Source organism: Streptopelia decaocto (genome assembly GCF_964273445.1).
Source record: "Streptopelia decaocto genome assembly, chromosome: 2".
Classification (NCBI taxonomy): Eukaryota; Metazoa; Chordata; class Aves; order Columbiformes; family Columbidae; genus Streptopelia; species Streptopelia decaocto.
The window spans coordinates 144068687-144083831 of NC_138655.1; the positions used below are offsets into that span (position 1 = coordinate 144068687).

Sequence of the window (15145 nt, forward strand, 5' to 3'; positions counted from 1 at the left end):
CTGGTGTTGTATGATTCAGTAATGTGTGATCTTTACATTTCAGCAATCTCAGTTTATTCAGAAATTTTCAGGATTTATTCTATTCTGGAAGTTCACTGTGACCAAATTGTGACTTTGTAGTGCGGGTTTTTGGTGTGTTTGGTTTTTGGTTTTGGTCCATGTAATGTATCTGTGCTCTCTTAGTGACTGTAATGAGCACATCTGTGAGGCAGTTTCAAGCAATATTGCATATTCTTGTCACTAACCTGTTTTACAGATACAATACAAAAGATTATTTTCTCAGGGCAGAGATTTTTTTTTTCCATTGGATTCTCCTTTCTTATTATTCTGTTTTTCTTCCTCTGCAGCTTCAGTTTTATTTTCTTCTAAGTTCCCATCTATTACTTTATGTGCTGTGCTTCCTTTGCCACAGAAGCGGCTAATAGAAGGAGCAGGGCAAGAAGTATCTGTTGGAGCAGCCCTCGTGGCTTGCACAGAGACAGGGAACTGAGTAGTTGCTGTTGGTTACTCTTTTTAGTCCAGGATTTATTTGTGGTGGCATGATAGATCCACTTCAACACGGTTTAGTGAACAGCTGCCTCCTTGGTGGAGATGTGATAACTGGGAAGATAGGTGCTACTGCTCAGTTGCAATTCTAAGTGAAATAAGTTTGCTTTAATTGCTTCCATTGTCCCTGCTGAAGTTGGTTTGGCTTTACTCCCCTTAGGAATAGTGGCGAAACAGCAGGGTTTTCTTTAGCATTCATATAGTGGTGGTCATCCTCCTTTGTCTGATCCAGCTTTTAGAGGGAGATAAGGATTTTTTTTTTTCAATAGATTTGAAGTTATTTGTTAACTAGAGAGGAATGTGAAAGCTCAGGAATCTTGAGATCTTTTCAGATTTTGAATGTAGAGCACCTTATGTTCCAGATGCTTCTGTCCTGTGGTTTTTATTTTCTCACTTTCTGAATTAGTCTAGTCCCTAGTTTTGGATATCTGTAGTCCCGTGCTCTTTCTCCACATTACTAGTTTACACTGGTTTTGGCTTCCTGTTTCAGTGGTTTTATTCTTGTCACAGTTGAAGTCATCTTATTGTTTTGTGGGCTATCGAGGGAACTTTCTTCTCCCTTTCTTTTTGGTTTCTATTCCGACACCCACAAGAAAATAAGTGAAAATACAGGAAAAAGGAACTTTATTCTTAATTCTTTTTCCTCTTTTAGGAGCAGTTTGGGGAGCAATCTTATTTATACCTTTCAAAGCAGAAGTGGATTCATGAGGGAATTAGATAGTAGTCTTTGCTGAAAATTCAAGTTGAGAGGCTTTTTGCAAGTCTTCAGAAGGAGGATTTGGCCATTTTCATAGGACAGTAAAATGCACATGCCTGATACATATTGCTGCTGAGTTTGCAGGTGTAGCCTCAAATTATGGATGTCATATTCTCAGATTCAGTGTGGTCAAGAAAGATACTCCTCCCTTTGCTTCTCTTTCCAAGTCTTGCTCAGATAAATTGATGCTGTTTCCCACCTTTAAAAAAAAAAATTCAGGTTAAAGTAAACATGAGGAAGGGAGGAAAGTTTCAGGTTAAGACTCTGAAGTTGGCTAGAGCTGGGCAGGCAGAAGTGTGTAAGTCCACTGAAGGGAAGTTTCTGGGCCATCCTCTCTGTGGGTACTCTAGAAAGCGGCAGTTCTGTTAGTTGTTAGTGCTTTAATGAGCTTTTCTTTGGGGAGCAGAATGAATGCATGGAAAAACATAAAGTGCCCTCAGCTCTAGGACGCTGGGATATGACAGATGTGGCAATCTCAGAGTTCAGCTAACCTGCACTAGATGGCTGGTTGTTGAGGGAGCTTCCTGCTCCATTCCCAGAGGTGCACGTCACAACCATGTCTGGTGGCTGAGGTGAAGAATTTAGTATAACTCTGTTGCAGACACTTTTGGATCAGAATATCTTAAGCCTTAAAAGTAGAGACTTTGAAATTATCTCAAAAACCTTATTTAAGCAATAATCCTTTCTTGCACTGCAAAGTAACTTATCCTACTTATGGTAAATTACATAAGACATGTAATCAGAGATGATTTCCATAACTTGAGAAGACCCTTGCGCTCCTCTTACATTTTTTTTATCAGGTTACTTCCTGAAGTCTGTTTCTTAATATAAAAATAGTTGAGATGTTGAATGCTGGGATAGCTCTTATGAAGATAGTATAGATTTCTACTGCTTGTGTGCAAAGCTAGTAATGGGTGGGTGCCTTGTGGTGACACCTCTTATCCCTTAGAAATCAGTAATTTATGTAAAGCATAGACAGCACTTATGACAGTATGTTAATGTATTGCTAAATTTCTCCAAAATATGCATCCTCTGCTGATCATGACATCAGGTCATACCAGTCTTTTCCTTTCACCAATACTAATTCATTTTATTTAATCTAGAACTAGGTGATCTTTCCTCTAGATAAACAGTATGTTTTATAAGTTCTATTCATTTTTTGTAAGTTCAGTTTATATATTGCCATACAGTGTATGGTGGTGGTGTCATCTTTTTTTTTTGTCTTTAAGATCCAACATAAAAGTAGCAAGCTTTACAGTAAAAATTTGTGGTCAGTTTGTTTGTATTTTCTGCATTTGTCTTTCTAAAGATGATTCGCATTACCTTTAATATGAGTGATAATTAAAAAGAGAATAATAAAACATCTGGAGATCATGATATTGCACAGTTTAAGCAGCATGCTTCCAGAAAAAGGAAATTGTATCCTTACTGTGGTGCTGGAATTCTCTAATCAATAGAAATGGTGGAGATGTGAAAACCAATTAACATATTTTATGTGACTATCAAAACACCTCTTGATGATAAGATCTCTCAAAAGAGGTTCCTACCCACTGGGTCAAAGGTAAAACAGCAGCATGGCTCACAGACTGTTCGGATGCTGGAATTACTCTGTTCTCATTATAACTTAAAAAAAAAGAAAGAAAAATAAAATATATAAGAGGAAAAGCCAGCAATCTAGAACAGAGAGAAATCACTCTTATTAGAATATGTTGCTCATCCATGGGACTCACTGCCACAGGAAATTGCCAGTGCTGGCAGATTTAGAACGTGTGCTGAATGCATCCCTCAGTATTTTGTAGACAGAGAGGGCTTTGGTGTTGTGGTGTAAGATACCAATGCAAACTAGTGACTTTCCTTGCAAAGTCACTGAACAGTATTTGTGTCACAGCCACTGAAATTTAAGCATCTTAGAAAATTAAAAATGTACAAGAACCATACTAGTAAAGTTTTTTCCATCTAAATTTTCTTGTTTGTCTCTTAAAAGTTGTTTTAATTCCTTGTTACTTCTAGGCAAATGGGTAAAAATCTGATTTTCTTCTCATTCAATCTAACTGAGGATTTTTGGGGTGGGGGTGGAGGTGGAGGAGAGCAGCAAAGAGGAAGAATTTACAGCCAGAGGGAAAATTCCTTCTAACATGTGACTCAAGTAGAAGAACAAAGGAATCATAGTTGCAAGTAATCTAGTATTTAGCCCAATTAAAAAATATTTTCTTTTTGCATTTTCCTCTTCCTTCAGTAAGATTGTTTTTGCATAGACTTACGCAATATACAGGTAGTGTGAAAGGCAGTTGCATGATTTTGTGCAGTGCTGCACGCTGAGACGACTGCATCAACGTTTCCGTCTAGCAATAAATGTTTTCTGCCTTCAAGCTGAAGCTTATTTAGCTTGGCTTATCTGGTGCTGCTGTAGCAACCATCAGTCTCCAGGCAACTGAGGCACACTGACCTCTTCCTTGAACTGAGTGTAGCTACTTCATTTTAGCTGCCTGAGACAATAGTAAGGGTATTGAATGTGAAAAATGTGAAATTTTCTAGTCTGTATGCAGTGGAAAGAATAAATTAAAAAATATTTAGATAAAACCAAATGTTTAGGTTTGACTTGAAAAACATTTCAAGTCTACATGGTGTGTGCTTTGTTACAAGCTGCAAAGTTCTTTGCTGAGGCAGTGTCCTTATAAGCCTTGTGTAAAATGTTGAGAATCTTGCAAGCATTTTTACACAGCAGTAATTCTGCTACTGTAGACATTTGTTTCATCACTTAAATAGCAAAGACTATTGCTGTTTATTTAGAAAGTTTAAATGTCAATATGACTAAGTGTCTGGTTCCTTATTATTGCTATTTTTGAAATTATAGATGATCTTGGCAGTAGTTACTTTTCTCTCTAATCCATTGTTCGCCATATTACAAGTGGCTGGCTTTCTTTGGAATACTTATGTGAAGAAAATAGATTCCTTTATGGGTATACTGGGTTTGTTTCCTAATCATGTCATTCTTTCTGATAGTCAATATGAGAGCGAAATTGTGATTTCTGATATGTATGTTCTTAAGGAAAACAGATTCTTAGGTAAGATATTGTTTCCATTTTCTATGTAGAGCACACACAGGTTAAATGCAGTGAAGACAGAGGTAGATGGAAAGGACTGAGGAAGAACTTGAGGTAAAAGGGATTTGTGTCGAAATGATAGCTCTGTTTCCAGATAGGTTTGCAGGGGGGAGGTGGAGGAATCCCAGGGTCTTATCTCTGTAAATCCTCCTTTTTAAGACAAAAACAAACAAAAGAGACCTCTTAATGAGGTAGCATGCTAGTCAGGTTTTGTACAAGTTTCTTTTTGGTGTCTAGTTTGTAAATAAATAGCTTTTAATTGGTTAAATTTTATAGGATATGCAGCTTAGTTAACATGGAGGATATGAGTAAACTGGTAGTACAGTTGAGGTTATAGCTTTTTCACATTATTGGAAGATAGGCCTTCTACCCGTGTGGTTTTTAATGACTTGATGTGCCCTTGTTGTACACTGGGCAGAGGTATAAATTAGTTTCTGTAGGTGTGCCATTAATTTTTCATTTTGCCTTTCAAATCCCACTGTGTTTCCCAGTTACATTCATTCATGCCCTTCTTGGAAAATACTTGAGTGCTGCTGTTTAAAGGTTAGATGATTTCATTTAATTGAAGGATTTGTTTGTACATTTAATAAAAGAATTGATTCTTAAAGACAGTATTTGATTATTGGCTTGTTCGTAAGCAAGAGTCTTCATCACAGCTAGGAGTTCAAAGTATTTATTTTTGCTAGTAACATAAAAAGCGGTAATGATGTGAGCAATGTGTCCATAGGATGATTTTACATGTAATGTATATAGTTTTCATGACAGATTTAATTATAATAATTAGTACATGTGTAATTAATACTTTTTGATTGAAAAGTTGTTTTTTTCTTGTGAGACATCACAAGCATTTTTCTGATTCCATTTGAACTTTTCCAGCCTCCTAGTTAAGCTTTTCAGTTAATTCTTTAATTTCACCAGTTAGTGAAAACATTTATTGTAAAACTGCACATTGACTGTTTTTAAAAATCCCAAACTTTTAAACTTAGATGGTGGTCGTGGCAGCATGTAATGGGTTATCTTTTCAATCCCCATATTGCATTTGTAGAATGAATGAGTAAAAGGCTCCAGTGGATGTTTGGGATTCACTCACATTGGTGATGTATGTACGACAGCAGGTGAGGTGAGGTTAGCTGTAAAAAGAACACTTTCTGCTTTCAGTCATCGATAGTGCTGCAGGCTGTTTTAGTTAAGGAGTCAATATAGTTTGCTTGAAAATGAATTGAAAGCCAAAATACACATGAAAGCCAAACTACAAATTTAAAAGGTGTAAAAGAAAGTATCAGTTCAATTGAAATATATAAATAGAGTTTACCATGCTGCATTTTAGTATTATTTGTGTTGTGGTCGTTGTTTTGAGAAGTCCGATGATGGTTTCAGAAAAAATGTAGAAACAGTATTTTATTAAGGATTTTTTTGTTGTCTTCAATTCCATTTGTATTTCTTGGCATATAGGAAAATAATCAGGAATTTGGAATTTTTTTTAGTTGGAAACAAGGTGTAAGCGAATTCCATGTTTGTGGTGAAAACACTCAAGAGTTGTGTTGCAGCAAGTGATGCATGAAAAGCTGTTGATGTGGCAGAACTTTCCTCTTGGGCTTCCTAGAAATTTGATGTATTGCTGCAGTCTGACCACCCACTCGTATGTAGGTGCGTGTTGCCATCCCAGGTGAACAGAATTCCAAGAAGGCAAGTGGTGATGTGCAGCAGTGGCTCCGCCCATGTCTCCTAATTGAACTTAAAGAAGGTACCAGAAATACTGAAAGAATAAAAGGAAGCAATAGCACCTTCTTCCCACTGCATTGAATACTCGAGAAAAGCCCACTGATGTGTGCCCTCCACAGTGTAACTGGCCTTAAAAATTCCAGAGATAAAAATCACTTTTCTTCACTTGTTAAGTTAAAGTAGGAAAGATAAGGCCCCAGGTTGCTTTTGCTGCTATTACTTCATATGCAACTCTTTTCACTTCTCCAGAAAAGCAGTTAATTTATATATGTATCTATATGATCAATTTTTGATTATCACAATGTACATGGCATTAATATGATGAATATCTAAGCTCATATAATTGCACTGCATGTTACAATTTGGTGTTATTTTCAATAGTAGATTGTTCAGATAAATGTTGCTTGCCATTGACCAAAATACATCAGTTTAAGATGCCTTCCAGATGAAGTAAGCTGATGTTAATATTTGGTCTAGTGCTTGAGTTTACTTCCATATTTCATGAAGCTGGACAATTGCATGGAAAGCATTAGTAACATCTTCTCAGCAGTGCGGCAGAGTGGCTCGCAGAAAATTTAGCTTTAAACTTCATCTGCATCACGTTTTTAGACTCTTTTCAGTAGTAGCTGGCCATAAGAAGTAGGTGTTGGTGATTCCTAGTGCTGTTGATTTCTTTACTTTGTGTTAATTGGAACAAGGGGTAGTTTTACGCTTTCTGTCACAGCATCATGCTGTGATGAAGAACCTAGTATGATTGGTAAGTGGTATGACCCCAACCACATTAATCTGGCACTCATCCTTCAAGGGATACAGTCATTGTGGGAGCAATGATCTATTTTTATTTTAAACAAGAAATAAAAATAACCTTTGAAATAGTTGTTGACAAACAGAAATTGTCTGAAGTAGGTAATTAGGTAATTTGTCACTAATTGTAAAGCATCATAATACAACGCAAAGCTACAATACAGCAATGACTATTCTTAAAGCAGAGGGGAAAAGGGATGTTGATTGGATATAAACTGATTAAGAAGCCGTCTTGGAATTGGTTGTTCTGGCCATCCTTGTTGTCCTATCATGAAAGCAGGAGAGTTCAGAAATGGTTTAACTACAATTAAATCCCTCCCCTTTCTTTACGGAAACTCAACTGTAGGCATTTCAGCATTAGCCTAAACAATGGTTTTGAATATGTTAAGCCCCTAACAATTAGGGAGCAGTTTGGGGCATTGAATAATGTGGAATGATGCAATTGAACCTGACAGCTTCAACAGTCAGCCTACTCATGGGACCCCAAAGTTGTTCACACTTGGTTTCATCTCTCATCACACGCTGAGTATTAAAACCTTACTGGTGTGGAGCTGAGACAGAAATGAGGCCTGTTATCAGAAAATATTCCGTAGCATAAAATTTGAAAGGAAGAGGGGAATAGGTATGCTCAAAGGTTCTCAAATTTTTGAAACCTGATCTACTTGTATACAGCTAAACATAGTCTCATTTTTCTCCCTTTTTATTTATTTTTCTTTTCTTAAAGAACATACAACTTTTGAAATGAAGAAACTTGTTTTCCCTGGAAATTTAAGTAAATGGCCAGTCATGAATGCAAATAGTTGTCAACTTGGGAAACTTTATAGTCATACTGTTACAGTAAAATACCATTTCAGAGTGATGCAAACAAACACAAAACTATTTTAAGGATTTCAGAGGATATTTATATATATGAGTTAAATTCAGTTAACTGGCAAATCTAGTTCTTTAATTAGAAGAATATACTTGCACGCACTTTCTTGCTCTAGAGGAAGTGTTTTTAAGCATCAATCAAATATCAGTCATTAATTCTTATTGCATTCGGGCATTTTCTGAATTACAGTGTATCCTCCTTCTGTGCTGCTCTGCTGCTTATTGTGTTACTGATTTATTGAACATGCCATAAATGAAAGCAGTGTATTATATACCTCTAGATGGGCTTAAATCCTTTGGCTAAAATATTTTCAGGAAAATTTGCTGCCTTTTCCAAAGAAATACTTAGTAGTCTCATTATTGTATTGGTTCATACATTTTGATCATGTATTGTGTTGACTGTTTAAATAGAATCAGTTGAAATAAAGAATACTACAGCTTTAAAAGTTCTGCATTTTAGAACATGTTTCAGTCCTGTGACCTTAATATATATTGACAGGATGATTGCGCATTTTTAATAAATGCTTGCTACAGCTTGTTTCGACTGTGAGTGAAACATGAAGCTCCTATTTCACCTTTAAATAATGTAGCACTCCTCCACCTCCTCTACTTTCCTGTCTGATGGAGTTGTCACATACATAATAAGGCTTCACAAATCGTTATTCTTGTCATTTTACATTGACATTTTTAAAAAGTACTTTAAAAGTTTTTTACTTACCTCCAACTTACTTGAACCATTTTACTAATGTGACTTTTTCCTTTGAGAGTTGCATGGGATACATGGAGACACTAGAACTTCTGTAGTTTCAGCTTGTTGTAGGACACCTTTACTATTATTTTAAAGTATAAACAGGGGTTAAGTTTAGGGTGAACCACCACTTGTGAAAAAACTCAAGTTCTTAGATATTGTTTAAATCATGCTAAGTCTTTTGATCTATCAGCCCATTTAGCAAACATTGTTTGATTCCTTTGATGTCTTTTGTTTTGTGATGTGATGGTTACTCAACAGACTTCAGCAACTCCTTTCAAGATACTTAGATACTTCTGGAAAGTTCTTACAGCTATTTGGGCACGTTTCAGTCAAATAAACATGTGTCCTCCTTGCTGATTATAGCTGCCCTGCCATAATCAATATATAGTTGCTATTGCATAGTTTTAAGCAGTGAATTACACAGAGTAAGTATAGCAGCTTCTGTGTAAAATGTAATCAGAATACTTACTAGAATTAAGAAATGTAGAAATATTCTAAAATAGAAATAAGGCCTGGTACTTACAGTTTAAAAACAAAAAAGATATAACAAACTCTATTACTAGAATTCAAAACCTCAACCAATTTATTTAAATAAAGTACATAGAGATTTTTATTTTGCTAGTCTTGTCTCTTAGACATAGAAGCAAATAACGGTAGAATCTCGTAATATTCCATTCCATAAGCTTTCTTCAGTGAAAGAATTTGACCAAAAAACCAATTGTTTTTCAGGCTTTGAAGTTTGTTTTGGTTTTGAGTGGAAAACAGCTGAAGGTTGTGCTAGTAAACAATAGTAGTTGAGTTGTAATTATGCTATAGGTGTTTATTAAGGAAAATAGCAGGAGTTGTGCACTATTGCTGACTTCATCAGTAAGTGTCTCAGTACTAATATGTACTGTATTTCTGGAAGTTGTTATACCTGGGCAGGTGGAAATGCCTGCATTGTTTTTAAGACTTACAAATAATTCAGATTAATTCTACTAAAGACATGCAATTCTTTAAAAATGAAAGAAATAACAGCCAGGTTTGAAATGAAACTGCGGTTCTGTATCTAGCAATCTTGCACATACCTTTAAACTGAAAAGTGAAAAAAACCTGATCATTGTAAGAAATTACATGTGGCTTTTTCTAACTTTGTGACAGTAGAAGAATGTAAGTATCAGGCACAATTTCTCACCAGTATATAGTAAATAAAGCATCATTGAAAACAGTTGTGTGAATTCATAAAAGTCCATTCATCAAGTTTAATATGTTGGCTGAAAGCCAAAACTTAATGGTAGTGTGTGATTCTTTCCAGAGACATGGTTTATACTCTGTAATATTTTGCTGTAATAACCAGTATGTTTACCCTGTCTCTTGTGTGCAGTTACACATGTCAAAATGTCCCACAAATTGACTTCCTTACTGTTCACCTTCCCCCCACCCCCCAAAAAAAAAAGAAAAAAAAAGAAAAGAAAAAAAGTTTTATTTGGAAAGGTTGTTTACATTTTCTTAAAATATCCATTTTAAAACCAATGATCACACAGGATGTGTGTCCCTGGTGTTCCCCCACCCCCCATACAGCAATCTTTTCTTTGTTCTGAAATATTTTTTATCAGGTAGAAAAATGCCTTTTTAGTAAGCAGCCTTGCCTTTTTTTTCTTTGATTGCCTGTCTCTGCAACTCGGCATTTGACACAAATCTTTTCTTCGAAAGGGAAAAAGCGTAAGCAGCTAAGGAGGAAGGTATTTTTATTGCGTTGGATTATGCAAGATTTTGGCCAGCCTCCTTAGCTTCATCTGTTTAAGGGTTCATTTTCACTTGTTTGGCACAAGTCCCAGCAGAGAGCTTCAGAATTGTGGTTAGCAACATGAATGAACACAAACTTTGGGAGCTCTTCAATAAGTAGAACTGGCCAACTGCCAAAAATACAGTTCCTTATATGGGGTCAGGGCAAAGCTGTGATTTGGCGAGCCCCCTATTGTATAGAAAACATACTTGTAATGGCTGTTTGCGTTCTTTAAAATAAAAACAAAACAAAACAAAAAAACACCAGGCTTCCAAGTCTATCAAAATAGGAAGTAACCAAATAGTGTGCAGGTTTTACTAATGACGGAGTAGGGCAAAGGAAATATGGCTCTGTGTAGTTAAACTATGGAGCTGAAAGTTGGACCTTTTGACCTCCACAGCCGGCTTGTGATGTAAGGAACCCAAGCATTTGTGAGACATCTGTTGTCTACCTGCCCTTATTTTGTAAATGGTTTAATAAGATTAAATAATTAGTAGGATAACCACATGGTTGCCATGCCATGAAGTCCTAGCATTGAGTGCATATTTCGGGACTGCAAGGAAGTCTGCCCATCCTGTTACATGGTGCTTGTTTTAAAATGCACTTTAGGTATTTTTAATGTTTGCTGCAGTAATTTGTTTTATTAAAGGTTTTTTATTAACAAATCTTGCCAATGACAAGTAAAACACACTTTAGAGCCTGACGTATTTTTCCAAGTACTGCAATTCTATTTCCATACTCACAAATGGAAAATAATATTTTTTTTTCTTTTAAATACATTCCATTTAAAAAAATCACCTTAAAAAAACTAATAACTCTGCAATAGGAAGGCTTCTTTAAAATATATTTAGCATTTAGGATTCAAGTTTTAATTGGTTTCATTGCAGGCAAGCACCCTACCTGGATCTTCTCTCAGCCTGCCCCCACCCCACATGTACGGCAATAGGCTCAATCCCAGCTCCGCAATGGCAGCACTTATAGCTCAGTCTGAGAACAGCCAAGCAGGTAAGCTTCCCGCTGCTGGGAACAGATATGCAGCTTTACAGACTTAACTATTTTTTAAAAAGATAGTTAAATTTTATTTTTGAACTCTGCTCAGCATTGGGTTATTAAATGTCTGTATAAAGTTGTTCCGTGTTGGAAGTAAATTCTCAGTTGTCCTGCAGAACAGCACGGGTTTTCTTCCTCCCTTTTTTTTTTTTTTTTTTTCCCCTTTTTTTCAAACTTTTTATTTTTTTAGTGTCTGAAATGTAAATGTTTAAGCAGAGCCATCAGCAGGCAGGAATGCAACAATGTCTCCTGTGACTTCTGTGATTGATGTGTTCAGTTCGGAGCTCTTTGCAACGAGAGTAACACAGCTCTGGGTTTTGTCGTGAATACTTTAAACCTTTATTTGCATAATTCATGAAATTGCATTACACCCAACTTTGTGTGAAAGAGATCCCGTTAGAGAACTTCTGCAGCATTTAATAATCTTGTGAATATTTACCGATTGGCATTTTGTAGCGTTGCCTCTCTGCGGTTTTAATGAGCCGCTGGCTTTGCTTTGTTTCATTCCCCCGTAAGGATTTGTTGACATGTCGCGGCAGTCGTGCCTCTTTGGGGGCAGGGAAGGAGTTTAGCAGTTTACCAAGAATGGATCAGTCATGTCTTTGCCCTCCACGGGGTCGGAGGTCGCTTGACTCAGAATAGGGGGAGGGCAACCTTGAAGGGGGCAGATAGGGTTATTTTATTGAGAGGCCATAGGGAAAATAACCCTTTTGAGTCCTTCCAAGCAAAACGTTTTCGTATATTTAATGAGGCCTTTTTTGTTTGTTTTACTACCTTTTTAGCAAGGGACTTTCCTATGCTTCTGCTTATAAATAGGAATTAGTGAATTATACACTTTCATAAAGTTTTCAGTAAATTTGCAGAATAATGTGCGCTTGTTAGATGGCAGCAGTAAGTTTAATACGTTATATATTTTATGAGTTGTTTTGGGATGCAAAGTGTTAAAAAAATACAGAGCATCAGGATTTGCTGTGATAAGCATACAGATTAGCTGTCCACAGCTGTGATTCATTACTTTCACCGTAGAAATTAAAAGTGGCTGAGGGGAGGGTACTGCAAATGCAAACCACGCTTCTGTGCTGTAAAACTGAAAGGAATGAAAGAAGTGAACATAATCCATGGCCTGGTACAGCCTCAGAAGTGTGTAAGGACAACACCTTACATGCTACAGTTCAGCAATCTTAAAGTAGTTACGTATTCGCTCTCCAGCGGTAACTACAGATAGAAGTTGAGATTTAAGGTATTTTTAAAATATCTACATCAGCTTTAAAACTCTTATCTAAAAAAGAGTCGATTTATCAGCTGTGAAATATTTACACTGCAGATCAAGATCTCGGAGATAACAGCCGCAGCCTTGTTGGCAGAGGAGGTTCACCCAGAGGAAGCCTCTCACCACGGTAAGCATTATTTACATTGGGGAGTGCAGGCAGAGGAAATGTTTTAAGGTTTGGAAACTTCAGTGTCTTTTTACTAATAATACATAAGTGTTTTAAAAGCATATATATATATATAGAGAGAGAGAGAGGTGTGTATGTATGTATATATACACACATATACATAAATTTATTTTTATGTAGATATATCAGTCTTTAAAAAAACCCTGATACATCCAGATAGCTAAAAATGCGCTGAAATTTACTTGTATATCAACTGAAATTAGTTTTACAAATGAAGGACTTTACTTAAGAAATGGAGACTTGCCTTAGAGGGATTTATCTATCATTTTATCCATGTGTACTGCTTATCTCTTGAGTTTTTTTAACATCATATTTTTAGTCACATTTGCAAAAATTCCAAAATCCCATAGACTTAAAGACTACAACAGTCACAAGAATGAGATAGTCTGAGAAGGTAAATATCAGTAAAAATTTCAAACAGATATTTTCTTCCCTTTCCCTCACCACTTTAAAATATGCAACAATTCTCTGTGGAAAAAAAAAAAAAAGTACTTTTTTTGTTCTGCAGCAATTCACAATGACTACAGAAGTTTGACATAAGAATTTTTGCTGGATATGTATCACATTATTTTGTTTTAAATAATTACTGTTAAAATTTCTATATTGTGTTTTAAATACTTAAGCAATATTTTCTGTGTATTTTAAGTAGCTCTTTGTTTTTAAAGGACTTTCTTTTCCATTCTGGATCCCATATGAATTAGATTTTATAGTGTTATTACTGTATTTTTTTTACTTGAGGACTAACCATGGGGATTTTATCTTGAAAAAGATTTAGAGTAGCTGAAAAATGGTAGTTACACAGATTCAGCACTGTAAACAATGAATTAGGTTGTTACAGCATGTGTTTATTACAGTAATTTATAACAAATCTCTCCAAATTAGATAATTTAATGTACATGCCTGGTGTTGTTGATCATGTATTATATTCCTTAATTAATCAAAAGACTTCTCGAATGGGGTGAGAATATCCATTGTAATAGTAAGGTGTTATTACTTAGTCATGAACTGACTTTTAAGCTTTCCAATACATGTTGGTTCTAAAACAACAGAGAATATGCAAATTAGTTTAGACTGTGTTCTCAGTATAAATACATGTATTTACATTAGCATACACATTTTTATATAAATAAGGAACATGTTTATGTATATACAGACAAGTAAGTTAAGAAAATTTTGCCAAGGGAAACGCTCAACTATTAGGAAATTCCAGAGCTATATATTAATTATATATCAAGCAGTCCTCTTATGCATATGTGTTGTGGTAATTACAAGTTTTAATGCTGCCTTAGTTAATATGCAAAGGCCTTGCCTTTGTACAATTTGCAGTAGAGCATAGTTGTGTTGAGGCTCTCTTTAGGCAGAATATTTGGGAGGCTAAACCTCTTAAATACGAGGCTGCTGCAGAGTGTTTTGTCAGTGTACGTATAATGCTCAAATCTCACAATTGCAGAGCTTCCTTCAGCGGATGGAAGCTGTGTCACGTGCCAAAGAGCAGGCAGCTTTGGCTTGGCAGTAGAGTTTTTCAAAAAGAAGCCAAAAAAGCGACGGGGGGGTGGGAGAATGAGAGAAATCACCACTGCAGTTCCAGCATTGACAGAAGGAAAAACTTAGTCTGAAGTACCTAGCATGGAAAAAATTTAGGAAACTTATCCATTCAGTTCATTTCGGTAGTCAGCAAATTTCACCCTTCATTTGTGTGACAAGAAAGATCACACATATGTTGACGTTTCTAAAATGTGCAGGTAACTTCTCACCTTGCCCAGTTAAATAGCTCTGATTTCTTAAAATATGTTTTATAGTGAATAAAAAATTAACTTCAAAAGTCTGCTCTCTGAAAACTTTGCAACTCTGAATGTTACCAGCTTTATCTAATAAAATTATTTTTCTGCAAGTTCTGACTCTCTTCCCTTTGAAGCTTGAGAGGTTCATAAATAACACAGTTCTCCGAAAGAACTGTGTAATTTTCAAACAGTTGCTTAAAATAAAAACACATACAGGAACAATTGTTTGCTGTTCATGACGCAGCTGATTGCAGCTCTTCGGAGAAGACGTGTGGCTCATGAGGTGTACGGTCACTTCAAATTCATATTGTTATATCTTTGTACCCCTGTATAATCACAGTGATTGATGCTTAAGCCATCATATTTGAAGTTTTAATATATATCAGAAATATAAATATACCTGGTATATGTGAGCTATTTCCATTTTGCAAAGGAATTGCTGCTTTTCTTGAGGTAGCACTTAAACTTTTTTTACCCCATATTTAACCCTAGATTTAAAAATTTGTTATGTAGCACCTGCATTGAAATATACATGTAG

The 15145-nt window shown here is 35.8% G+C and overlaps 1 protein-coding gene across 8 annotated transcripts in view; it reads left to right on the plus strand.

The window, feature by feature from the left end:
• Nucleotides 1-15145, plus strand: part of MLLT10 (MLLT10 histone lysine methyltransferase DOT1L cofactor) — a 141874-nt gene that overhangs the window by 109843 nt on the left and 16886 nt on the right. For all 8 annotated transcript variants that reach the window (XM_082044865.1, XM_082044864.1, XM_082044866.1 and 5 more), the window contains 2 exons: nucleotides 11207-11324; nucleotides 12694-12766. In XM_082044865.1, coding sequence (XP_081900991.1) covers nucleotides 11207-11324; nucleotides 12694-12766 — 191 coding nt within the window. The remainder of the gene's footprint in view (nucleotides 1-11206; nucleotides 11325-12693; nucleotides 12767-15145) is intronic.